General features: G+C 41.9%; 2 protein-coding genes across 3 annotated transcripts in view; one reads left to right on the top strand and one right to left on the bottom strand.

Annotated features, from left to right (window-relative positions):
- On the top strand, positions 1 to 24821 carry HEXB (hexosaminidase subunit beta). The gene is made up of 14 exons (XM_073344255.2): positions 1 to 397; positions 783 to 934; positions 2342 to 2407; positions 3164 to 3210; positions 3534 to 3644; positions 7674 to 7775; positions 10603 to 10732; positions 15373 to 15553; positions 16822 to 16908; positions 17640 to 17712; positions 18916 to 19090; positions 19842 to 19932; positions 20741 to 20845; positions 24456 to 24821. Exons 1-14 carry the CDS (start codon positions 123 to 125, stop codon positions 24517 to 24519), a joined length of 1659 nt encoding a protein of 552 aa, XP_073200356.1. The 5' UTR covers positions 1 to 122; the 3' UTR covers positions 24520 to 24821.
- The window catches only part of GFM2 (GTP dependent ribosome recycling factor mitochondrial 2), a 43494-nt gene continuing 30536 nt past the window's right edge, over positions 13888 to 26845 (bottom strand). For both annotated transcript variants that reach the window (XM_073344243.2, XM_073344242.2), the window contains one exon: positions 13888 to 26417. In XM_073344243.2, the coding sequence (XP_073200344.1) occupies positions 26289 to 26417 (129 nt within the window). In that variant the 3' untranslated portion in view covers positions 13888 to 26288. The remainder of the gene's footprint in view (positions 26418 to 26845) is intronic.

Genomic DNA, 26845 nt, shown 5'->3' with positions numbered 1-26845 from the left:
CTGCCGGTACAGACGGAGCCGGGCTGCGCCTCGCTGCCTCGTGACAGGTCGGAGGCGGAGCTCGGGGATCATTTGATCCGGTCCCGCCCGGGCGGCTCATCACGCAGGGACAGCGCCAAGCCATGGAGCCAGCCCGGCTGTTCCTGGGGCTCCTGTGCGCCTCCGCGGCGCTGGCCGCCTCCAGCCTCCACCAGCGCGCCCCGCCGCCCGAGCCCCTGCTGCTGGAGGAGGAGCCGGAGCTGGGCGAGTCCCCCTCCGGCTCCCTCTGGCCTCTGCCCCGCTCGCTCCGCATCCTCCCGCGCCAGCTCCAGCTGGCCCCGGCCCGCTTCGAGCTGGTGCACGGCCCGGGCTCCACGGCGGGGCCCGGCTGCGCCCTCCTGCAGGACGCCTTCCGCAGGTGAGGAGGGGCCCGGCCGGGGCTGGGGGCCCGCGCTCCTGCAGCTCACCGTTGCTGTGGGGTGGAAAGCAGAGCGACTTATGGGGCAAGCGCAGATCAACCTGCCAGTGGCCGCCGAAAGCGACTTCCTTCCTCCTAGATGCAAGCAAAGCAAAACGGAGAGAAGGGGCATCTGCACTTTGAGCCTCTCCAGACTGTCCCTCGCCTGATTGTTTTTATAGGATCGCGGCTAATTGGGAGTGGGAATTAGCCTGAGGCTTCTGTGCCCTGGTTCCCTGTACAAAATTTCCCCAGCTCCATTGCGTTGGTCCTGGGCACTGAGGGTGGGAAGGAGGGGCCACTACTCACTTCAGAGCTTCCTTCCCTGGCTTTGCTTCTTGTGCAGATATTACGAGTACATCTTTGGTTATTCCAAATGGCAAAATCAGGGTCAAAGACAGCTTCCTGCCGGAACAGAGTTATTGCAGCTTCAAGTCATAATTGGTTCCAAAGACTCTGAGTGCGACAATTATCCCAACATCACCTCGAATGAGGCCTGTGAGTATCTGACCTAGTCTTGGGGAGGAAGGAAAAGTCCATTGGAATCATACACTTCAGCTTTCTGTAGGTCAGCTTTTTTTCCTTCCACAGCTATAAGAGCCGTTCACAATTTCCTCACTAGTATTTGTTTTCCAAGCACACACATCATCTGAATGTAATAGTCAGCAGCATATTTAAAGGTTTATTACAAATGAAACTAACAATAGGCTCACTCAAGCTGTTAAAAGACCTTGAAAACCTCTCACAGTTGTAGCAGCCTGACACTGATGGCTGCTTTTATAGCTCTGATGAGTTTTTTTTACTTATTCTTACTAGATAAGTTGGTCAGTGACTTCTTCAGTTTACATTCCAGGTAAACAGGTTAAATGGTGGAATTCTTAGACCTTGTCTACGCTTGCCCATGCCTGTGGCAGCACATAGGGTACACAAAGCTATGTGCTGCAGTGAAAGGCAGGTTGTGTCCATGGTCACTGGGAAATGCTCTGGCAGTGGGGAAGAGCTCTGACAGCTGGAGCCTTTACCCGCTGTCTCCCCCTGCCAGAGCTGTCTCCCCCTTCTACAGTCTTTCACTGTGGCGGGGAAAGGCTCCAGCAGTATGGAGGCAGCAGGATGCTACCCTGCTAAAAATAGCCGCGTAGACATGGGAGGCACTGCTTTGGTGCACAGAGAGCTGTGTAGGGCATACGCCCTGGGGTTCAGATGTGTAGGGTACTCTGCTCGCCTAAGCAGTGCCTCGCTGTCTACCCTGTTGTTTATACCTTTGCTAGCTGGGTGTACGGGGTCAGTATCGTACATGCTGCCCAAGTGTAGATCTACCGCTAATAGTAATTGTGATAGATCCTGGAGTAACTGACACTTCCCCAGATCTAATTCTGCAGGACACGATTTAGAAATATTCAGGACTTAAACATCTGTTCAAATTCTGGAAGGTGGGGGAGGGATGGTTTTACAACTTCTTACTTACAGATCTACTTCCTTCTTGAAATCACTTCATATGCAGTTGTGGTAACCTTTCTTAGCATAAACACTGCAGTGTTTGCATCTCAAGAAATATAGGAAGAACTTACTGCAATAACTTTCTTATTGCAACATTGTACATCTACTTTACTTTCCTTCCATTGGGTGAAACTTGTCCTTTTCAGTAACAAAATGAATTTTCATTGTTAATAAATATACGTGTGCAAAAGGACATACACTAACGCAAAGTTGAAATAGTACAACACCACCACTTAAAAGCAGCGGAAGTCAGAGTTAAAAGTTGTTATAAAGAAAGGTTAGGATTTGTAGAGTCCTATTCTAGCACTCTGTCTGTTACAGTCATTATTATCTTTTTGTTTAAAGTTAACTAATCCCCATTTTATCTTGTTGAGACAATAACTTGTATTTTGTCCATTTCCATCAAAGATCAGTTAAGCGTAACAGAACCTGTGGCAGTACTGAAGGCAGAAAAGGTCTGGGGTGCATTAAGAGGTAAATTAACATTTTATATGCTGCTCTCTAAGGGTTTCAATACCTCAGAGTGAAGTATTTTGTTCCTGTTTGTATAATAAAAGCAAATACATGACAAGAAAACCATAGAACTACTAAAAGTGTATTCTGAATGGTACTTAGTAAACGAATGTCTTTGAGTGAAAACACCTATCAAGATTTTATCATACTGTTTAAGGTTCTGTTTTCCTATAACTTGTGGAAGAAGGATGTTGTCCAAATCCTTCTTAAACTTGAAACTGAAAATGAATGTTCACACTGAATCTGGAATTTCTTCCATTGTGTAACTTTTCTTTGCTAATATTTGAAAATAGAATTGGACTTGTCAGTATCTTGGAATTTTCTGGCTCATAAGCACAAGCTTAGTGAAATCCTTCTTTATTTTCTGGAGGGCTGTATGTATGTAAAGGTTTCCATTCCTTTACAAGGTTAATTTGGTGCAGTGGAGAAGTCTTAGTACATTTAAATTTAATATACATAGAATAGTGGAGAGAAGTTTACCTTATCTTCAGGATTAACAGTTTCCTCTTCCCAATTAACATAACTAAAGTTGGGTCTTGGAGGGAACTGAGATGCAGTGTACAGTGGAGAGGAGAACGTATCTCAAAGGATACCTGAAACATGCTTTTTAGCTACGTAAACTACAATAACTGGTGATGCTCCCATGTTAGACTGTGTTTCAGTGACATACGTATTTGGATTGTTCTCCACAAACCTCAATCTCTTTGATTCTTCTAGGTTTGGAAACCTTCAGTCAGTTGGTCTATGAAGATGACTACGGGAGTGTGAGTATAGCTGTTAACTAAAAACCTGTTCTTGGTAGCAATAGAACCACATGCTGCTATTGCTAAGAGACACTACTACAGATCTTCTCGACTAGAGGCTGCATTGATGATCCTCCCCATGATGTCTTGTCTTCCTAAATGGTCCTCTGAAGCTAGTTAATAGAGACTTTTCACTTGATGTATGGTTAACTTAAGACTTTAGAGGTATTATCTATTTGAACTATATTTCTGTACACTGTACTATAGCTGAACTTAATGATACATTTATGAGAATCTGTTTTAAAATAACATCTTTTTAATTCTTCAAATCCTGTTTGTAATAGTTCCTTATCAATGAATCAGAAATCACTGACTACCCAAGATTTGCTCACAGAGGAATCTTACTTGATACATCAAGACACTTTCTACCCCTCAAAAGCATTCTTACAAACCTGGTAAGTTGGCATTTTGTAATAATCAGTGGTTTTTTCTCAAATGTCTGCTCAGTTCTTGTTATACACCTTATCTTGACAAACTTCACTAAATCTGTCACTGTAAAACAATAACTTTATAAAATAATCACAGGTGGCTAATTGTTAAGAAAGCAATTAGTCCTAGAAACTTGGAGACATTAACGAATGCTTATTTCAATTGCTAGGCAACTTAGAATTGCCTAGGACTGTCTAAAACTATCTTGGTCTAGTTTCCTCTCTGTCTGGACATACAGCATGCTTTAACTTGTAAATTTCAATCTAAAGAGAAACTGATGGGGGGGATTGACTGATGGAAACGCTCTAGATTTAGAACAGAGGGACTAACATCACTTGGCACAAATATTCTTCATAACTTTATTTAAATACAAATGGCTATGCTAACAGACCAGAACACTGAAATGTTTGGGGGAGCGTAACTTCTTCTGTATCTACATGCATACAAAGGTAAAGACAAAAACAACTATTTAAAAAATGAGCAGGAGCAGCAAAAGTTCTTTCTTACCATGTAGTAATATCAAACAAGTTGAATTTCCCCAGTGGTAGATGGGATAATGTATAGCCCGTAACTGTTTAAGGGAGTGGGCAAATGAGCCCTTATTGAATTAATATTCATAATTTAGATCATCTCTTCAGGGCTATGGGAATAGAGCTATTGGAGGGGCAGTGTGGTTTGGTGGCTTGAATAAGTGGACTTGAAACAGGGAAATCTGGGTTCTGTTATATACTGATTTATTACGAGACCCTGAACAAATCTCAGCCTCTCTTCGTCCACTTCTCCCAACTGAAAGGGGAGATACTTGCCCCCCTTTGTGAAGCACTCCTGAGGTTTTAGTGAGTTTCTTCTGTCCCCATCTGCTATTTCCATCCTGGTTGCTTCCATTATCCCCATACAAAGAAGAGGACAACTGCTGTAGGAGAAGCCCCTGAAGTCCTGGCGTCAGGTCCCCCTCTTTTCAGGAGTTGATTGATAGCCCTTACTTCCTAATCAAACAGAAAGTGACCTCTGCATCTACATCGTGATCCTACAAAGAGGAAATTGGCCGTGAGTTGAGGTGGGGAAAGAGATGAAAATGAAACAGACTAAATATTTTTAAAAGTTTCTGAAGTGGTTCACAAATGAAATGGGATTAAGGTGTAGAACCACATTGTAAGTGGTTTAATTACTGTTTTAAGTAATAGTGACAGGTAGCTTTCCCGTTTATTGTACTTTACAAAGTGCAACCCACTTCAATGCAGGTGTTTTAACACATTCAACAAGGGTTTTTATTAAAGTTAATCTTGATGCACTAACATTCTGGATCCTTCAGGAAATCTTGTAATCTGATTTGCAAACACAAGTTCTTCACAGTGTTCAGAGAGAGCCATGGGGGCACAGCATTGAAGTTGATGGTTTCTGGCCTCCTAAAAACATTTTTCTCCCATCAAGCTGTCTCTTCTAACCACTAGCTGCACAACTGAGGAATGATGTGGATGCTCTTGACAACCTAGCTTTTCCAGATTGGGTGGTGTGTGTCTCTCTCCAGCCTATTGTATAGAGGCTGTGTCTACATGGCTCCTCTATTTGGACTGTGGGAACGTGAACGGCAGTATTCATTAAAGTGCTACACTGTAACTCCCTTGTGTGGACGCTGTAGGCACAAACTAAAAGGTGTCTAGTGTGCATATCTTTTTCGTTTGCACCTGCAGTATCCAATGGGGGCGTTGCAGTGTTGCACTTTAATGCATATTGCAGTTCACACTCCCGCAGTCCAAATGGTAGAGCTATGTAGACACATTTTAAGATTACTAGACTTTTTTCACTCTGACCTAATCTGAAGTTGAGCCTACTCTTTGAGGGTAATGCATTTAAAGGAACAGCAGTGATGTTAAACCTATCTTGAAGATTTCAGGTTCACTTCTTCAAACTGATCGATGTTGCAGTGGAAAAGAGTATATTTGCCAATCACTATACTATAGCACATGCAACACTGGGTAATATATCAGAGGAGGAGCCATGTTAGTCTGGATCTATAAAAGTCTGGATCTTAAAAGCGGCCAAGAGTCCTGTGGCACCTTATAGATTAACAGACGTATTGGAGCATAAGCTTTCGTGGGTGAATACCCACTTCGTCGTATTCACCCACGAAAGCTTATGCTCCAATACGTCTATTAGTCTAGAAGGTGCCACAGGATTCTTTGCTGCTTTTACTGGGTTATATGGTTCCCCTCCACAGTCCTGCAACATGGTTTATTTGGTAGAGGAAAAATGTACCTAGGATCATGTAGAGAAGCCTTTGAATAGGAGAATATATAACTTCCTCAATTCCTTATTGCCTTTTTTGTTGCTTTTTTAAGACTGAATCAAGTGCTTAAAGTCTTTTTCACTATTTACTGCAGTTTACCTGTAACAATTCTGATGCATTTAGATCTAAGTCAGCTGGTATGTCGACTCAGTGTGTGTTTGACCTCTAAAATGCTTATTTTTAGGATTCTGTTTGTGCCCAGCAAACCAGGTGTTTGTACACTCAGTAATTTATAGACTCATGCTGCATATTCTGCAGCATTTCCAGTGAAAATAATACTTGTTCCTCTTTTCTCTGAAAGGGCTGACCTCTTAACATTCTAAGAAAGTTAGACAAATGTAAGTTGACTCTCTCTTAAGACTTACATTATTCTTAAAGCTTACCCACATATTTCTTGCTTTCCTAATGTTTTTTCTAAATGCACTAAGTTTGTAGCGGTCATACAGTGGCTCTCAAATGAGGGCTGCCACTTGTTCAGGGAAAGCCCCTGGTGGGCTGGGCCGGTTTTACCTGCCGCATCTGCAGGTTCGGCCGATCGCAGTTCCCACTGGCCGTGGTTTGCCGCTCCATTCCAATGGGGGCTGCAGGAAGCAGCGCGGGCTGAGGGATGTGTTGGCCGCCCTTCCTGCAGCCCCCATTGGCCTGGAGCGGCGAACCGCGGCCAGTGGGAGCCACAATCAGCCGAACCTGCGGACGTGGCAGGTAAACTAGCCCGGCCCACCAGGGGTTTTCCCTGAACAAGCAGTGCCCCTAGTTTGAGAACCACTGCTCTAATACCCTCCCACCTTCTTGCTTTTTATGTCCTTTCTACTTGCTTGAAAACATGCATAACTTTCCTCTTATCTGTCTAGCTAAACTTCTGTTTGAATTCAGTACTAATCTTCCAGTAATGAATTATAGACAATTACCAGGTAAGTTAAAATACTTGTTCTATCATTAGTAAAGGTGGATAACACAGTTTTGAGAGACTACAAACGGTGTAGGTCTTAACTTGGCTTGAGAGAGAACCTGGAAAAGAGATGGCAACGTTTTTTTTTTTTTCCAATAATCCCCAAAGTGGGGAGCCCCATATATCACATCTAGTCTCAGTACTACAACTCCATATGGAGAACTTGTATTAATGTGGGAAATCTCAACTATATCCAGTTCCCAGGATGTAAGTGTTGCTGCCAAATTAACTGTAAACATAAGGGGGAAAACCAATCCTGATGAGGAACCAATAGACAAAAATTCAGTTGCATGCAAAATAAAGTAGAGATGTAAAAACCTGTCGACTCTAGAATCCCTTGGCACACTGCTTGCATCTAAACCCCTGGTATCTGGGGGGAAGCAGTGGTGATATAATGCTGACTGACTATAGCACTGCATGAAGAACTAGCAGGATTTGGTGTGAAATTCAAACTCGTCAGTTTCTTAATTTGACAGCTGCTTTGCTATGAGCCAGTCAGCTAGAATCAGGTTGACTACCTGCAATGGATGGCGAGAGAGAGTAGTAGTAGGAAAAACACCTAAAAGCATATTCAAAATTCATTTAGGCTTCAAGAATGTGTGGCAGCGGAGGCGGTGAGGACACTTGCAATGCGCCATAAGGCACTACGGGATACTGCAGCTGAAACTAGAGCAGGACCAGTAGTAGCACCCTTCAAACAGTGATGCAGTGTCGGGGAAGCACTTAACTAAAATGTTAATCTTGCATTGTTCATTTCAGGATGCCATGGCTTTTAACAAGTTTAACGTTCTCCACTGGCACATAGTAGATGACCATTCATTCCCTTACCAGAGTATCACTTTCCCCGAGTTGAGTGGCAAGGTGAGTCAAAAACATCAGTGGAATATTTTGAATTTCTTGGCATGAAATCCTCTACAATAAAATATTTAGGTATCTGTCACATTTTGAAGTTCAACCCAGGCCAGTGAGAGGTTGCATTTTTGCTTAATCTATAACCCTGAGTGCCTCAAAACACTCTGCTGCTGTAGCTCCTTGCTTGAACTCTTTCAGACATCATACAAGCATGCACTAAGTGTCCGTGTGTTAAACAGCCCCGGTTCAGCAAATCTGACTCCAGCAGCCTGCTTGTTACACCACAGCCACACACTGGTCTCCTCCAGCCTTGGTTATTACTAGCCAAATGACCCCCAACACACCCGAATATCCCCCAAACCCTCTGCCCTGAAATGTCTAGCCCTCTTGTGGATCATTCAGAGCAGTAATAAGTAAGGCTACATTTTAGTCATGGGTATTTTTAGTAAAAGTCCTGGACAGGTCATGGGCAGTAAACAAAAATTCATGGCCCGTGACCTGTCCAGGACTTGTACTATATACCCCTAACTATTACTTGGCCCGGAGTGGGGGGGATGGCGCGGGTGCTCTGGGGTGGCCTGGGATGTGTTGGATTAAAGTAAAACAAGTTTATTAACAGAAAGAAAAGAGGTTTTAAGTGAGCTCAAGTATAAGGGATAAAGTCAGAAATGGTTACAAACAAATAAAAGGGCAAACGCATCTTAAAGTCTGAATTTTAATCTGGCAAGATACAGTCTTTGTTCAAGATGGTTTTCTCTCATCCGTGGTTGTCTTTCCAACTTTTTGCTGGCTGGCCTGGTCAGGACCCATCACAGAGGTCAAATCACGTGGTTTCTTTGTCTGAAAGTGAAGGATAACTTAGGGGTTCGCTCCCCCTCTCTTTATAGTTCAGTGAACCTCTGAAATGTATTCTTCAGAAGGGTACAAAGGTGATTAGTTCATGCTGAGTAAAGAAGCCATGAGGTCTGGAAAATAAGTCTCTGTGATGGTTCCTCCCCTGCTTGTGGTTGCTACTGTGCAAATCCTCTCTTCCTGCTGCAGCCTCCAGCACAAATGAATAGCCCATTGAACTTGGGCCCCACCTGGTTTGGGATGTCAGCTACCTTCCTTTGTCTAGGAACTGACCTGCTTATCACCTTTACCTAGGCCCAGCTGTCTGTCTTACACATGTTCTAGTAACATAATGGGAATTCATAACTTAACCATACATGTGAACACACATGCATTTTACAACAATATTAATAAACAGCGTGGTGTTAGTTTTCATGTGAGATACCTTCCAAGGCATATTTTGTACAAATATTATTGCATTAGTGTGTAGAGTGAGAGTACAGGAGTGTGTCGGGTCACAGCATGTGAACAGTATAAGTGATACATCTAGCTTCTCAACTGGCCTTGAAAAGAGAAACACTGGTTCTTTGTCAGTGTTCTCTTAAATTCAGCAGGCATCTGCAACATCACAGGCTTAGCCCAGTAAATGAAGGTGGTCTTGCACCATATACAGTTTTCACCCTAGTTTCTGCAAGATGGGCATAAGCCGTGCCAATCGTACATAATTCGCACATGCCAGTGGCTTCTCTGCAGTCTTCTATGATCCATCAAGCAGAGCCAATAGTGAGATCTTGTACGAACAGATTAATGTTCCAAAATATACTACAGAATATTCATAGCATACTATGAAAGTCTCTTAAATGACACTTTAGTGTACATCATTATGCTGGTTAGTCACTAATTCACAGTGTGTTACCTTATCAGTAATGAGGTTCTGCTCTACGCACAACACCACAAAAATTTGACCAAATTTAAATTTTGTTGGATTACTCCGTTATTGGAATTCTATCCTGTTGAGCGTAAGAACAACAAATATGTCTCACCAAATTCATGCTCTTCTATTAAAAGTTGTTTGACAGCTGCTGATCTTCATATCAAAAAATCCAATGGCAGTGCTTGGGGTAGAGGTTTGAAGAACTTATTTAAAATCAAGGTGGGGATTCCATATGGTGCACTTGAGTTAATTTTCCTGTTGCTGGCTACAGTCCGTCCTGCCTCTTTCCAACCTGCAGGCTGTGGGAGGGAAAGCATCTTGCCTCAATGACCAGTTGCATTTTTGTCAATGTCTGTTTCTGCAATTGAGTCCCCATTTAGCTACAACTCTGAGGCTTAAGATCCTGTTGATAGCCACAAAGGGTCATGTTGTTGTCCGTTGAGAATTCACTTTGTGACTAGCATGTGCTACACCAAGTCAATAGCTGGAGAAGGCAGTACAGTGCTCAAACTCAGCACCATAAAATGGACACCATAGTTTCAAATCAGGCAGCAGACGAAAACTGACAACCAAAGACATAGTAACTTCAAACTGACTCCACCTCTCAACTCAATCAGCCTTTTCCATTAATTTGGTCTTTCATGGGGCCAGCAAAAGGGCCCATAATGTTTCAGAACCAGTAAAGCTGGTATGACCAGATGGATGTGGGGAGAAGTCTAATAAACAATTACTTTGCACTTTGTCAAACCCATGACTCTTATAGGAACTGGCTTGTTCAAATCAGACTTTTTTGTAACTGGAAATCAGTGACTGATTTCATTTATTAAGCAAGATCTAGGACAGAATAAATCTCTTCAAGTGCAGACCATTCATTCTTGTTGGATAAAAATGCAGTTCTCACAGGGCTGGACTGCCAGACTTATTGGACCATAATTATCCCTGGTGTAATTGCACATTATTTGTGACTTGCTTTCAATCTGAGCTGAAGGGATTGCAAAATTTCAATTTTTTTTTTTTGCAAGTTCCTTGTATACTTTATAAACATTCTCTTTAAATGTGAACATTTCACAGGGCTCTTATACCTATGATCACATCTATACTCCGACTGATGTCCGTCTGGTGGTTGACTATGCTCGGTTAAGAGGCATTAGGGTTATCCCAGAGTTTGATAGCCCAGGACATACACAATCTTGGGGGAAAGGTAAGATCCATGTTTCTCTAACAAGGTTACAAAGGTTAATGCTTGTAATGAAGTGAGGCACAGAGTAATGTGACTATATGAATTACTACCCATGCTCAAAGCACATTATGAAGATTTTGAAAGGCTTTTCAGTGAGAGGTAGAAGAATGATAAAAGCCCTGAGAAGGATTCAGTGAAGATCATGACCTTAGTTTGAGAAACAAAAGTGACATTGGAAGCAATTGAAATCCTATGCTAGGTACATGCTGAGCTTTCATTTCATTGCAGAGTGGATAGGCACAAGTGCGGGCATAGGAAAGCGCATAAATGCCGCTGTATTTATTTCATTATCTGAGTGTGTTAGAATTTTCGGGACTCTTCATGACATGTTCTAGTTCAGTTGCTGTTAGAATGATGGAGATAGGGATAGCTCAGTGGTTTGAGCATTGGCCTGCTAAACCCAGGGTGTGAGTTCAATCCTTGAGGGGGCCATTTAGGGATCTGGGGCAAAAATTGGGGAGTGGTCCTGCTTTGAGCAGGGGGTTGGACTAGATGACCTCCTGAGGTCCCTTCTAACCCTGATATTCTATGAGATAGGAAGTTGATTCAGCTTGTGGAATGCTATTACAGTGAGAGGTGGAGTCTCACTTTGTTGTTTGTTTGAACTTCTTCTTAAGGCAGAGTTGCAATGGAATGTTAACCAACTACATCATATATTACTTATTCAGGATCAGGTTAATATGAAAAGAACTTGGCTAAAGATTCAAGCTTACTTGCTGGGGAGCCTTCCTTCTCTGACTACATTAAAATACACCACATTTCTAAATACCTGTCCTCTCTTTGCCACTTTGGTTGGGTATGTATTTGGTGTGAAAGCTTTTCTTTTACAAGGACAGTCTGTTTTACCATGCTACAGTTCTACTGGAGGAGAAGTCAGATTTTTCCAATAACACGATACTCCACCAAAGCATAGATGACCGCAACATAGGTCACTTGCAGCAGTTGGGGGTCGCAAACACCAGAGTAACACTTTTTAAAATAAAATACCAAACCCAATACTGTACAGGGCATTGAGATTATCTAGAATTGATGGAGGAGGCCATACCACTTGGCATCCCCATAGTGTCTATTTTATATAGGTTTTTATACTGCGATCATCACCAGAGCATCTGAACACCTTCCCATAGTGCATTAAGCAACATGACTATGCATGTGTCATGTGTTGCTTATTCTCTTCTTCTCTCCCCCGAGGGAAAAGTGTGTGTGTGGGGGGGAGGAGGGGAGAAGCGTCTTATTTGGTAAGGTGGTTGCGTGGGCTGTGTGTTTTGTTTTAAATATACCTGTTGCTGTGTGTTTATATTCGGGAAGGCAAGGTCAAAGAAAATGTGCCTTCCATTTGGAATGGAAAGTCGTGAAGTTTGTTCTAGTCCTTAGTTCCTTGGGGAGTTCATTCCACAGTCTTAGCCCCTGGGGAGGTTCTGTCTCCTGCACAGACAAGTTTAATCGTCTTATTGAGTATTTCATTGTGCCAGAGGAGCAAAGTTGTCAACCACGGTCTTTGTCCTGGATCTTTAAACAGTCGTTTGGTATCTTGGGCCCAGGCTCTGGAATGCTTTGAAGATAAGGACTGAGACACCCTGAATTCAATTAGAATTCTGTGGGAAACCAGTGTAGAAAGCAGAAGTCAGGTGTGATGTGCTCAGAGCAGCCTGCGTTGTCAAGGAGATGCACTGCCACATTTTGTACTAGGTGAAATTGAGAGCTGATGGTTTCATGCCCAGGTATAGCCTGGCATCGGAGGATTTCATGTTACTTTACAGAGTCTATTGAATGAAGTCTGCTCTTCCTCCTGCAATGTAGGGAAACAGGCTCTATTTTCAGGTGGGGAAATGAGACGTGCAGACATAGTGACTTGACCTAAATCACACAGGAATCTGGCAGCAAAGCTAGGATTAGGACAGAACTCCTGATTCTTAGGAGTGTGCTTCGGCCACAAGACTGTCCTTCGTTTCTTTGCGGCCATTGCTTATAAACAACCTGGCACTCTTCTTGGGGGTGGGGAGAGGGTAACTTTATTAAAATGTTAGAACCTGCATATGCCCCCTGACAAGTACCCAGGAGCAAAGCTTTGGTGGGAAGCATTAAGATGTGAAGCAGTAGGCGATTCATAATTAGGAGGAGAGAGGAATAAGACCAAGAAGCTGCATTTGCTAAAAAGCTTTTTCTAAATCCTTAGTCTGGGAATGGTAGGTGCTTTTTCTATATAGACCTAACTGTGACAGGTCAGGGCAACTGCACCCATATTTTCCCTCAGTGGTCCAGCAAAGTCACCCGCTCTCCTGGCCATCACTCCCTTTGGTGGAGAGCTGTCTCTCACCCCGGTCAGAAGGGAGTCTCTCCAGGCTGCACATTACCCTGCCTTCGCTCTGTATGTCCCAGCATGGACAGTCAGTCTAAACACTCCAGATTGCTTTCTCTTCAGAGACTGATAGCTGAATGATTACTACAGATATGTTACGATGCAACACTTCCTATGCAAGTCTACTTTAACTTAAGGTAAAAAGCATTCCAGAGAAAACATATCATACCTTTCTGTGCCCCAGATGATTATTTTGAGTCTGTTGAGTGGCTGTTTGATCAATTGTGATCAGATTTGCAGATGACTCTACAGCTCTGGAGGAGTGACAGAAGGCCAAAACCTCAAACTGTAAAGTAACAGAGTGATTTAAAAATAGTGGGTGTACAGGCAACAAGAAGAAAGTTGGTATAAAAATCCTACTGTTAGGGAGAAGAAATAGGGAGGGTACAAAATAGATGTAAAAAGCAATGGCTATTTCATTATCTTGTCTTAATACTGACATTTTCCACATAATTTTGCATTGGTTTCTGCAAGGAAAGTGTTCTTAGAACGAGTAGGTGACAGGGACTCCTGTCCTAAATTAACGAGGAGTCCTTGTGGCACCTTAGAGACTAACCTATTTATTTGGGCATAAACTTTCATGGGCTAAAGCCCACTTCATCAGATGCATAGAGTGGAACATACAGCAGGGAGGTATAAATACACAGCATATGAAAAGATGGGAGTTGCCTTACCAAGTCTGGGGTGGGGAGAGGGGGAGGGAAGTCAGTGCTAATGAGCCAATTCAATTAAGGTGGAAGTGGGCTATTCTCAACAGTTGGCAAGAAGGGGGAAATCACTTTTGTAGTGCTAATGACACCAGTGTAGACAAGGTGGCCTACTTTGAACAGTTGACCAGAAGGTGTGAGTATCAGCAGGGGGAAATTAGTTTTTGTAGTGACCCATCCACTCCCAGTCTTTATTCAGGCCTAATTTGATGGTATCAGTTTGCAAATTAATTCCAGTTCTGCAGTTTCTCATTGGAGTCTGTTTTTGAAGTTTTTTTGTTGAAGAATTGTCACTTTTAAGTCTGTCATTGAGCGTCCAGGGAGATTGAAGTGTTCGCCTATTGGTTTTTGAATGTTACAATTCCTGATGTCAGATTTGTGTCCATTTATTCTTTTGCATAGAGACTGTCTGGTTTTGCTAATGTACATGGCAGAGGGGCACTGCTGGCACATGATGGCATATATCACATTGGTAGATGTGCAGGTGAACGAGCCCCTGATGGTTTGGCTTATGTGGTTAGGTCCAATGGTGGTGTCTCCCTTTAATAGATATACGGACATAGTTGGCAGCGGGGTTGGTTGCAGGGCTTGGTTCTTGGGTTAGTGTTTTTGTTGTGTGGTGTGTAGTTGCTGGTGAATATTTGCTTCTGGTTGGGGGTCTGTCTGTAAGCGAGGACTGGCCTGTCTTCCAAGGTCTGTGAGAGTGAGGGATGTCATTTAAGATCCTTGATGATGCGCTGGAGAGGTTTTAGTTGTGGGCTGTAGGTGACGGCTAGTGGCGTTCTGTTACTTCCTTTGTTGGGCCTGTCCTGTAGTAGGTGACTTCTGGGTACCCTTCTGGCTCTGTCAGTCTGTTTCTTCACTTCACCATGTGGGTATTGTAGTTTTAAGAATGCTTGACAGAGATCCTGTAGGTGTTTGTCTCTGTCTGAGGGATTGGAACAAATGTGGTTGTACCTCAGAGCTTGGCTGTAGATAATGGATCATGTGGTGTGGTCTGGATGAAAGCTAGAGGCATGTAGGTAGGCATAGCGCTCAGTAGGTTTCCGGTATAGGGTGGTGTTTATGTGACCATCACTTATTAGCACTGTAATGTCTAGGAAGTGGATCTCTTGTGTGGACTGGTCCATGCTGAGGTTGATGGTGGGCTGGAAATTGTTGAAATCCTGCTGGTTGAAATCCTACAGTGTTAATAAGAAATCTGCAAAAATGGTCTGAAGTGGATGCGGATACCCACGGATACAAAGCGGATTTGCAGGGCTCTACCCATCCAGGGATGCATCAGAATCCGGTTTTCCAGATGGTAGCCTGTTCTGTAAATATTTAGACATTAAATTGGACATCAGGAAGTCCTGAGTTCTAATCTTGACCCAAACTCCCTCTGGGGTCTTCATTTAACTCCCTCTTCTTTTGCCGATTACATAAAGTAGTAATAATACTTAAACCAGTTTTGGGTGTGCTAATATTTGTAAAGCATTTTGTCTAATAAAAGAACTAGAAGTTTTGCATATCCTCTTAATTGCTTCCTTTATTAGGTCAAAAAGACCTTCTCACACCATGTTTCAATGGAGAGCACCAGAGTGGTTCTTATGGACCTGTAAACCCCATTTTGAATACAACTTATCATTTCATGACTGACCTCTTCAAAGAAATTAGCAGTGTATTTCCTGATGCCTACATCCACTTGGGAGGAGATGAAGTGGACTTCACTTGTTGGTATGATGTGACCGTTCAAAGCATAGAGGCTGGTGCATCTAAAATGTACCTAAAGTCAGCAATTACAGCATTCAGTTCAGTGATGCATATGGAAAGTAATGTGGCTTTCCCTGTTTGACGTAAGGGTGGGGTCTCGTGACTTGAGGTTTCTTCTAATCATAGCTACATAACAAGGTGCATTATAGGGAGAAGTGTTTGCAACTTCTAGGAAGTGAAGGGACTAAAGTGGGGCTAATTCTATCTAGCATGGATGTTTGTTGTTTAGATTAAAACATTCAAAGTGACATTAAAGATGCCTTTATAAAACTAATATGGCAAAAGGGAGCTACAGCCTTGTGGAAAAGTGGTATATGAAATAACTCATCTAATCCAAAAAATTGAACTCTTAATGCATTTTGAAAACTGAAAAGCAGCCTCTTCTTAAATAAATGGACTTTTTCTTTAAAAACCTGCCTTTTCTCCACCTGCCCAACTGGGTTTAAAAGGATAGTAGTACAGATAGCTGTATGCTGTTAGTTTGCAGTTTAAGTTACTTTAAATGGTAGTGAGCACTGAATATTTTGGGGAGTCTATAAGTAGGAGTGACTATGGTACAGAACTTAGCTTCTGCAACCTGCCTTACAGGCATGGTTCCAGTGGAAGTATGTTGAAATCAAACAGTGTCTGAAATGTTTCAGTTCTGACAAACTCCACTGAAATTTTTTCAACCCGCTCTACTAGAGTCTTCCTAGAATTGGGAACATGGAGTAGGGAAATTTCTGAAAATAAGTTAGACTGTACTAGTAATTTAACACTTCATATATACATACATATTTTTAAATATCAACATGATAAACTTAGGCCTGATCTAGAAAGGATTTAGATTTATCTACCTGCCTGCTGCCCCGCCCTGTTCCTTGGCAGCCCACCCCGCAGACTGCTTTGGAGAAGGGGACCCTAAGACTTCTGGACAGCCTGCCAGATGAATTGCCCCAGATATGGGAATCCATGCCTTTTGGAGAACTTTTTCTGATTTGGAACAAAACTCAAAGTTGAAGTTTTGAATTACCAAAATTCTCTGTAAAAAGGAATTGCTTTTCTCTGCCTAGCCTTACACTCTGGGTTGTGACATTTGTCTTGCCTCATCTTGTGCATCTACAATGGGATATCAGTAGCGGTAACACATAGCGAGCAGTCTTGTGCTAAGTATAACTCACATTACTGAAAACTGGGTTTGGGAATCTTTGTAAGGAATCAGAATTACACTGCTAATATTTTCCCCTCTTAAGGAAATCTAACCCTGACGTGACAGAGTTTATGATGCAGCAAGGATTTGGCATTGACTATGCTAAACTGGAATCTTACTATATTCAGAAGTAAGTAGTTTTTCACTTTTGCCAGCATATTTAATAAAACATATTTTTTCTTTCTGCCCAGTCCTTTGCCCCACCCTCAAAAAATTGTCAGCCCTAAAAACACCTAGTTTGTTAGAGTGCATATGTGAAGGAGTGGGGGGGTAGGGTAGGCTGAATTACAAGAACACCCATATTTTTCCTTTTCAAAGGTGGAGCATGAAACTTACAACTTTGTGGTGTAGTGCAGCATTAACATTCAGGTGCTTGCATGATCATGATAAGCATGCTCTAAATACATACGTTGTATATGTCTGGTCATTTAAATGCCTTAAACCAGAGCTGACTGTTTAAAATTTTGGTAGAAGGACTCAGGTGTGACCTTTGTCTCCCTTAACATTTTTGAGCTAACTTATTTCCTTAAAAAAAAAAATTAACTAAAAACTTTGCTAACTTTGTAGCAATGAATCGCTGGCTAAGGTCACCAGTTTGCATTAATGCTCATGAATTTCCTGACAGTATGGCCACTTCCCTTTCATGTGATTCTTAGAGCTCGTGTCTTGTGTAAGGTGGATGGGTGAAGGACAAGAAATGCAAAGATCAGGTTTTCTCTTAGGCCCTCCACAACACTGCACAGTGGGCTGAGAGCCTGTTATGGCATAAACATCACACAGGCTCAGTATTTCTGCGGTAAAATCAGGTGATCTAAGATCTGCCATTCTTAACTGTAATCCTATTTTATTTTAAAATTCTAGAATCTTGGATATCGTTTCCTCTGCTCACAAAGGATACATAGTCTGGCAGGAGGTATTTGATAAAGGAGTAAAGGTAAGATCTGACAACTGGACAAATCACTTAACACCACAGGACTGCAGTAGGCTTGTAAAATGCCTTGGTAAAACACGTCTCTGAACCTGCAAAGGTTTAGGCATATGAGTAGTTCACGGACACCAATGGGGTTGTACAGGTGCTCAAACTTTACAGAATTGGAGCCTAACTTGATTCATAGTCATAAAGGACCGTCATGATCATGTAGTCTGATCTCCTGCACATTGCAGGTCACAGAACCTCACCCACCCACTCCTGTTATAGACCCCCTAACCACTGGCTGAGTTACTGGGAAGTCCTCAAATCATGATTTAAAGACTTCAAGTTACACAGAATCCACCATTTACGCTAGTATAACCTGCTGGTGACTCATGCCCCAGGCTGCAGAGGAAGGAGAAAAACTCCCAGGTTCTCTGCCAATGTGATCCAGCGAAAAATTCCTTCCTGACCCCAAATATAGAGATCAGTTAGACCCTGACCCTTCAGTCAGACACCTGGGAAAGAATTCTCTATACTAACTCGGAGCCCTCCCCATCTAGTGTCCCATCACCAGCCATTGGAGATATTTGCTACTAGCGGTTGCAGATCAGCCACACGCCATTGTAGGCATCCCCTCCATAAACCTATCAAGCTCAGTCTTGAAGCCAGTTAGGGTTTTTGGCCCCCACTGCTCCCCAGAGTTAAAATGCTAGAACAGGAACTTTACCAAGCTTCTTTCGACAGCACTTGATTTGAAAATGATAGTCCTAAGGACTTCAGAACTTCTTGGTAGGGGTGGGAAAGTCCAAAGAGTAATCTGTTTGTCCTGGGCTCTGTGATCTATAATTTTGTACTCTGAAACTGCATTGGAATAGTTCTGATATCTGAACTGGGAGTTAAAGTTTACTAATAAGCTACTTTCTATTTCATCCAGACCAACCCTAAGGCATTTACTTTTAAAAGAGATTGTAACAAAATGAAGTCTGGAACATATATTTTAAAAATATCACATTGATATATCAAATCCAAGAACTTAATTTTAGAGAATACTCTCATTTCTGTAGAAAAAAACCCCAAGGAATGGAAATCTGACATCTTTGAAATACTGGTCTTACTAAAACAAACCCTTTGTTTGGCACTAGACTCAGGTATTCAGTGATTAAACTAATTGCAAAATCATATGTAGCCATTTACTTATGTTAGTGTGTTTTCTTATTTTTCTAGCTAAAACCTGACACAATAGTTGAAGTGTGGATAGGGAGTTGGTATACTGTAGAACTAAGCCGTGTAACAGGAGCTGGGTTCACCACTATCCTGGCAGCCCCCTGGTACCTAGACTATATTAGTTATGGACAGGACTGGAAGAAATACTACAGCGTTGAACCACTCAACTTCATTGGTTTGTTAAACTGTTTTTAAATTACTCATTTCTATTTGGATAACTACTCATATGTGGCTCTTCTGTGTGCATGAATCTCTCTTATGAAAGTCCCGTGGCTACACAGGCTATGTCTACACCGTGTTTCGGAGCCTGCAGGAGCCATCCTCCCAGCCTGGGTCAATAGACTTGGGCTACAGGGGCTGACGCTGTCAGTCCAAGAATAGCGGTACAGACAGCACTTTGAAGCTGGGGCTTGCGGGAGGAAGTGTCCAGGTGGCTCTTTTTCTGGGTCACTAATACAATATAAAAATATGCAGTTATTTGCATTATGTTCTTACATCCCCCAACTAATACAAAATTCATCACAAGAGAACCACAATAATGGCCAAATAATTAGGGGTTTTTTTTTTTTTAAGGGCAACTGCTTTTCAGAGTTGCAGTCTTCACATCCATACACCTACCCTTTTTACGTAATCAAAATATTTACTGGTACTTGAGTGCACTTCATGATACAGAATGATTCAAGATGGCTTCAGAAACTTAACTAACATGTAAGACTTCATTTAGTTCATGCTAAACTTGTGAGCCTATCCTAGACTGTGTTAAACGTCTAATGGCTGTGATCTGTTTAACGTTCATGTTAGGGGATTTGAGTTTGGGTTTTTTTTGGGAAAATCTACATTCAGCTATCAAAAGTGAAGTTTATGCCTGTCAGCTGTACCTGGAGCGAACAGTTAATTTCCATGCTATTTTTGTGGTTTGAATACAGGATCTGAAAAGCAGAAAAAGCTGATGATAGGTGGAGAAGCCTGCCTTTGGGGAGAATTTGTGGATGCAACTAACCTCACACCAAGATTATGGTAGAGAACTTCTTGATCACTTTCAGATTTTTTGGAAAATGTTAACCGTCATGAGGATTGAATTAATCCCACAGTCTACTTAGAATTTAAAGCCAGAAGGGTCCATTAGCTCTTCAAGTCTGATTTACATATCACAGGCCATTAAATTTCACTGTTGTCCAGGTTGAGCCCAATAGTTAGAGCGCAATACAACATTTGTCCTCAGCCTAAATGGTTGTGTGCCACAGGCAGAATAAGAAACACTGAGGTGCCATTAATCCCTGGGGATGGATTAGGTGAGATGCCCAGGTGATCCATGCTGCAGAGGTAGTAAAAATCCCCCGAGTCCCTGCCAAGCTGACCTGGGAGAAAATTCCTTCTTGAGTCAGATGTGGCAATCAGTTTGACCATGAGCCTGTGGACAGGACTCACCAGCTAAGCATCGAAGAAAAAGAGGATTCTCTGTACCACCTCAGAGCTCTGACTTACTCTATCAGATGTCCTGTATCCAGCTGTGGCCAGTCCCTGATACTGGAGAGGAAGGCTAAAAACCCCAGCCTACATCTAGCCAATTGTGCATCAGGGGAAAAATTGCATCCTGATCTCTGCAGGTGCAGCAGCTGAAGCATGAGATTTGATTAATCATTGTCAGTGCAGAGCTGCAAGTGTTCTGAACACGTTGAAGGCACTGCAGAGCTTTGTAGCTTTCTTTGTTGCTAATATTGGTCAGTGTAAAAAACTTTCCTCTGGGCTCAAGCCCCAGTATTAAATTCATTCTATTCTGGGAAATAGAATAAATTCTTAGACTGAATTGAATGTCTTTGTACAGGCCTCGAGCAAGTGCTGTTGGGGAGAGGCTCTGGAGCAGTGAAAATGTGACTAACATAAAGGATGCTTATAACAGACTAGTGAAGCATCGTTGTCGCATGCTCAGGTAAGATAGCAGGAATTAGAGTAACCCTCAGCTCCATGATTCATTAGAACTAATGAATTTCAACCACTATCAAGTATGATTGTAAATTGCTTATTTAGAAACAATCCACTGTCTTGTTTTAATGCATTTAACTTGCTGTCTTCAATTCTAAGGTTTGCATGGAACAGTTACTTAACCAATAACTGTAGATCTCTCTACTTAGTGGTACCTCTGCATAGTCACACTTGTCAAATGCACTGAGTTTCAGGAGCTTTCTAGAAAAGCCATACCTATTGGGTCTGTACAAACTACTTCATGCTACCAAACACTCAGCCAAGGTCGCATACATGGAGGTCATGGGTCTAAAGAGAAATCTCCCTGCTCTGAGGGTTCTAATTCAGGACGAATGTGTAGTGACAAAAATTTCTGGATATTGGAAAAGAATGCTCTAGTTTGTATAAAGTCCAAAATAGAACTGCTGAAAGATGATCAGTGGCTGCCTTATTTATCTACAAATCTAGGGATTGAAATGCACTGCACATTATTTCCAGGTATTTCTAAACCTTTTTATGGCTGATTCAGACTCTTTCTTACCTATCGAGGGACAGATAAACAACTATTACCTGCTGCTTATGATATGCAGCTACCACAGCCAATATGTAGCATAAAACTACAGTAGATTATCCAAATGGCAAGATTTGGAAATGATTGTCTCCACCACGAAAGTACATGTCCTTTCAGTAAGCTAGCCTAAATGCATGCCATTTTTTTAAAAGGTGAAGAGTCCCAACTAATCTCTCTCTCTGAGAGGACAGGGATAACAGAAGCTACAGCCAGCAGTTGGAACTTGATACCCCCAGGACAGTCTTCCGGACAAGTAGTACCATACATTAGGCCCAATCTAAATGCACTGTTGCACTAGCTTAACCCAAAGTCAATTAAAAAACTCTTAACCTAGTGTAAACCCTTGTGTGGACACTTATTTGAACCTCACTTAAACAAATCAAGTTGAGGGGCTAGAGAAGGGTTTCCAGGTTAACTAAATGTTTTTAAACAGTTTTTAGTTAAATGAGGGCCTTCATGCCTTTCCTCCAAAGATCTACAGTGCCTCTTATTAATAATGAATCCCACCTTTGCTCTGAGCAGGGTCTTGTAAAGGGATGCGGGGGAAATGAACTGTATCTCCAACACTCAGCATAGCATAGCCGTAGATTGACTATTTTTCTTTATAACAAACATGCTCTAGGAGATAACAAATGCAGCAAAAAAAGAGTTTGGAGAAACTTGTCATTTTTTAAGGCTGGGTGGATAAGGATGGAAACTTACCTGAACTTTTTATTTTCCAGTGTATCACCTGTTGTTGGCATAGATGAAACTTGTGCGGAAGTGTCAGATAAAGGGAACTTCATTCTGTTGCTGGGTTGTGTCAACTGTAGCGATTGTGCTGTAGATTCAACCTCCTTTTCCAGACCTATGTGGATTTTGCTGGCATACAAATCCTCACCTTGAGAGATCTTATTTTAGCCAAAGCCACCTCTCAACAGCAAGACTAGACTAGTGGAGAGTGAGATGCCTCTTTCTGGGTTATATTTTGATTCCAGCATTCCTCATATCAGCCCCTGCCTGCTGGATAAACCAACTGTGAACACAAAGGAAAAACCACCATCCTCCTTTCCCTTTGCAAAAAACCCCAACTTTTTGAAAAGGAAGTGTGTGGAAAAAAATCACACAGTGCTTGTGTGTGGCCTTAAATTACACACTGCCTATGTGAGGTGGGACCTGCTGAAACTTTCCTTTCTTGAGATAAATTAGATTTAGGGACCCAAACTGGGTGAGGATAGTCTAGTTTATTAGGACCTAAGCACTTTAGTAGACTAACCTGTCCTTCCAGCAGTGTCTTAGATGCTAAGAGGTTCAAACAAAAACTCCATAAAGGCAGCATCTGTGAGCCTGTTTGCCCTGCTGCAGTAAGGATTTGTGGACTGAAGCTGCCCATCTGTGGTTCTTGAGATGTCCTTGCTAATGCTCCACTTCTGGGCTGCTCTAGCTGTCTGTGCAGTGGTGGGTGGGGGAAAACTGAAAAGCTTTCCAGGCCTCGAGGGAAGGTCCCATACTTGCAGCTAGCCTCAGAATGGAACTGAGGTGGGTAGTTTCTTATAACCTTGTGCTGAATGTTCCCATCACAGACTGCTTTTACAGAGCATGCCTGAAGCTCAGAGCCAGGAGGTGTATCCCACAAATGGGATCATGCAGAGGTTCCTCAGAACTATTTCTCCATGTAAATGATCTAAACAAATTTAAACGCTACCACTAACGGTCATGCTGAGATGCCACAATGCTGGAGGGAGGAGGACTTGACAATTGCCAATAGTAAAGTTACCATTGTAAATGCTCTTTACCAGGGATTTAATTGAGGTAGTTCCTAGCTATTTACTGTTCCTGCACTTTCTGGGTGGCTGCATCAGTATCTGACTCTTCAATTAAAAAGAAAAAGTTGCAGCCCTTCTTATTCAGAACGTGACCTGGTGTAGTGCTGAGGCTAGAGGAAGCCAGTATCTTCAAGACAATCAGTGCCCTGCCCTCCTCAACAAGCGAAGGAAACCACCACACCAAGGCCTTTACAGCTGTTGCAGTGGTGATATAGGGGCAATGGCTACTGTTCAGAGCCACAGCTGTAACTCCCTATGTAGGAAAACAAAAGTCAATGGGCCTGTAGGATTGGCAGCAGAATAGCTGGACCCCCATTCCACAGAGTTGGGAGATAAGAGCCTCTTATCTAGAATCTGTCAGTGCAGAATCAATTAAACCTGCTGTAGAGGTGTGCAAGATTTGACTGACGTACTGACTATGCCATTTCTTTCACTGTAGCTTTGAAGCTTAATTTAGATGCCAACAATATTGCACCATTAATCATTTTAGCAGAGATTATAAATACCACCACTTCCCATCCCCAAACTTTCTTCAATCCATACTGCACCCACATCTTATTTGCACAAATATTACTAAAGTATTATGTAGAAGTCAAGGATCTACTGCACCATCAAGTCTGATTTTAAGACCTCACTATTTCCTGTACAGGCTGCTACCCCAAAAACTAGAATAGCCTTAAAAGACTGAAGAGGAATTGAGTGGGAATGGAGTGAATCTGACAGACATTAATGCTATACTGGGACAGAGGTCTTGTGCACCAGACTATTTCAGCTGTACTATAAACTGGCCCAAAGTAAAATAACTAAAGCTACATATAAAGGCAAAATGTAGTCTATTTTTTATGATTCTCCTGCATGCTGTATGTTTTCAAATGGCAGCCAGGCTATGCTGAAGCTCCTCCAACAGTATGGAGCACCCTGTACTAAGATTTAGTATTCACTATATGCCAGTATCTCTAGTTAGACCACAAACAGTAGTATACTTCATAAGCCAAGTGTGACTTTTAAAGCTCAGAATGGGGCCATCTTTTCATCCCCTCAGTAAGTCATCCATTATTTTATTGCCTTGACTGACAAGTTCTCTTACTGCTTGGGCCTAATTTGCTCTGTAAGCAAAGCTAACACTGTCTCATCTTACTATTTGTACTACTAATTCCTTATATATAAACGTGCATGGTATAAGACATTTTTTCTTTTAACAGACGTGGAATAGCAGCTGAACCCCTCTTTGTTGGGTATTGTGATCATGAAGCTAGAGGTCTGTAACTGCTGCAGCAAGATTTTACCGAATTACCTGAAGTGTCTTTGTGGGAAGTGAATTTACACATTCAGCACCTGAAATTTGCACTGAAAAAAAAGAAAAAATCCTGACAGTTTCATAGATGTTTTAAAACTATTAAAGTTGATACTAATGCAATAATAAATCACAGTAGATGTACAGAGAATCAAGGACTCATCTACTGAAATCTCTGTAGTTATGCTGTATATATGTAGCAGGTTTTATTCCTTTTGAACAAGTATAATTCCAAATGGCAGCTACCAGCACCTGACGTAGATGTCGCCATCCATATAGCTGTCAACTGGAATTCTTCACTCTACAATCCTTGAGCATGACAATCACAATGAGATGACTGACAGACCACTCAACGTTAGGCAGTAGAGGACAACAGAACACTGTGCCTAGAGGCTCAGAGCTTACAGTAAACTAGCATTAAGTGGTAAAGGCAAGTTATTTATATAAATGTGTGACCATAAGGGATATGAACAGTACGCTTTTGATAAAGCACTTAATCTGTTACAGCTGTATAAGTATTATGTTAGCAATACAAGCTTCCTCAAATGTACTCTGGATAGAGTATGAGGGGAAGAGGAAAGTAGTTCATTATCTGTGTCTAATCAATCCTTAGTCTGCTACCTCAAATAACCCAGAGGTTGCAAAGAACTGGCATGAGACTAGACAATTTCAAGTAGACAAGTTCTGATCCCTAGTGACCCAGAGCTGACTGGCTATAGGATATACATTACCGTAAACCATTCATTTACTCTTGAGGGTCATAGATTCATATAAGCTGGACTTTGCACTTATACATAATGCTAGCAGCAGAAACAATTCTTTCTTTAAATAAGCGTAGCATTATTGGGCACAGATCTTTTGTGGAAAGATCCTGCACTTAACCAACATTTCCCCCTTTCCACGAAAGGTTTTTGTCATATACAACATTCTTCACTCTACCTTTAACTAAATTTGTTTCAGTAGTTAAACCATGATGCCCAAAACTACTATTTGCTATAGCCATGTTGGTCCCAGGATATTAGAGATACAAGGTGGGTGAGGCAATACTGTTTATTGGACCAACTTCTGTTAGCAAAAGACATAAGCTTTTAAGCTGACACAGGGCTCACTCACCTTATATGCTACCTACCCTGTACCATACAACATTCTAACATTAAGGCAAGTAATTCTTGTTTGGACAGCTTAAATGACAATAGCAGCTTTCAGTGTTCAGTTGAAGCTAGACCAACAGAAGACGCTGACTAGCAGAGTGGCCAATAGTTAAGTTTACTTTTATATGTGAAATATTAAATGTTTTAAAAACAAGTTTTACTACATACTTTAGGTGAAACAGTTCTGACATGATTCAGTAAGTTGCATGTAGTGCTCACTTTCACAGAAAGAGCTGCACCATCATTTCTTGTAGGGGATTTGGAATGTTGTCTTCCAGTAAGGTATCAGCTCCAACTGTTAGGCATGTGAAGTGTAGTACACGGAATATGGTGGATATCAAAACAGTCAATTCTAGTTATCTCTGGTCTAACTCCCTTCATGCAAACAAGGCAATTCCAGGATTTCACAGCACTTTTTTCTTTGCCACTTACCACTGGACAGCCGTAGCATGTTATTTTAAGACCGTTCTAACCCCACACACTTTACCCAACCCATTTTTCAGAAAGAGGATACTTGGCAAACAGTTCCCCTAACATTTTCTAGTGAGAATAAAGCAGGTCTTCGTTGTTCTCCCATGGAGTAAAAGTGGTCACACCAACCCACTCCTCTTCTGAAGCAGTGCGCTTTGCTCCTGAATGTTCATGGCTTGGTAACTGGCTAGTTCCAAAGTGAAAGTTGCTGAGCCTGATGTTAAAGAGCGCAGAACTGTTGAGTAACCCTAGACAAAAAACAAACTATGTTTAAATGTAATTACTATAATCAAATAAAATTAGGGTTGGGTGGAGATAAAGAAAGCTTTCTGCCCTGATTTAATTTACTACAGTGTGATTCAGCTGGGGAAAAGACTATCACAAGCATAATACAAAGTATACAGTAAACATTACCTTTTTAATAAGTGCACTATTTTTCACCCATATTCCCAATATTACAGAAACAAGTGTTGGTTCAGTACAACATAAACGATGAGACATTTTCTTTCATAGCTGTGTGAACCACACTGTATCCTCCCAAGATCTTAATCCAGACCTTCGGCAAAATTAGAAATATCAGTTCCTGACTTCATCATGTGCAAACAACTGCATATATCAAAAAGAATCAGAAGTGGGCAGGCACACTTTTTTGCTTTTCTTTCATCATTATCACCAC

The sequence above is a fragment of the Lepidochelys kempii genome, chromosome 5 (assembly GCF_965140285.1).
Source record: "Lepidochelys kempii isolate rLepKem1 chromosome 5, rLepKem1.hap1, whole genome shotgun sequence".
Classification (NCBI taxonomy): domain Eukaryota; kingdom Metazoa; phylum Chordata; order Testudines; family Cheloniidae; genus Lepidochelys; species Lepidochelys kempii.
The sequence above is the reverse complement of the archived record's forward strand: the minus strand, read 5'-3'. Positions and strand labels throughout refer to the sequence as shown.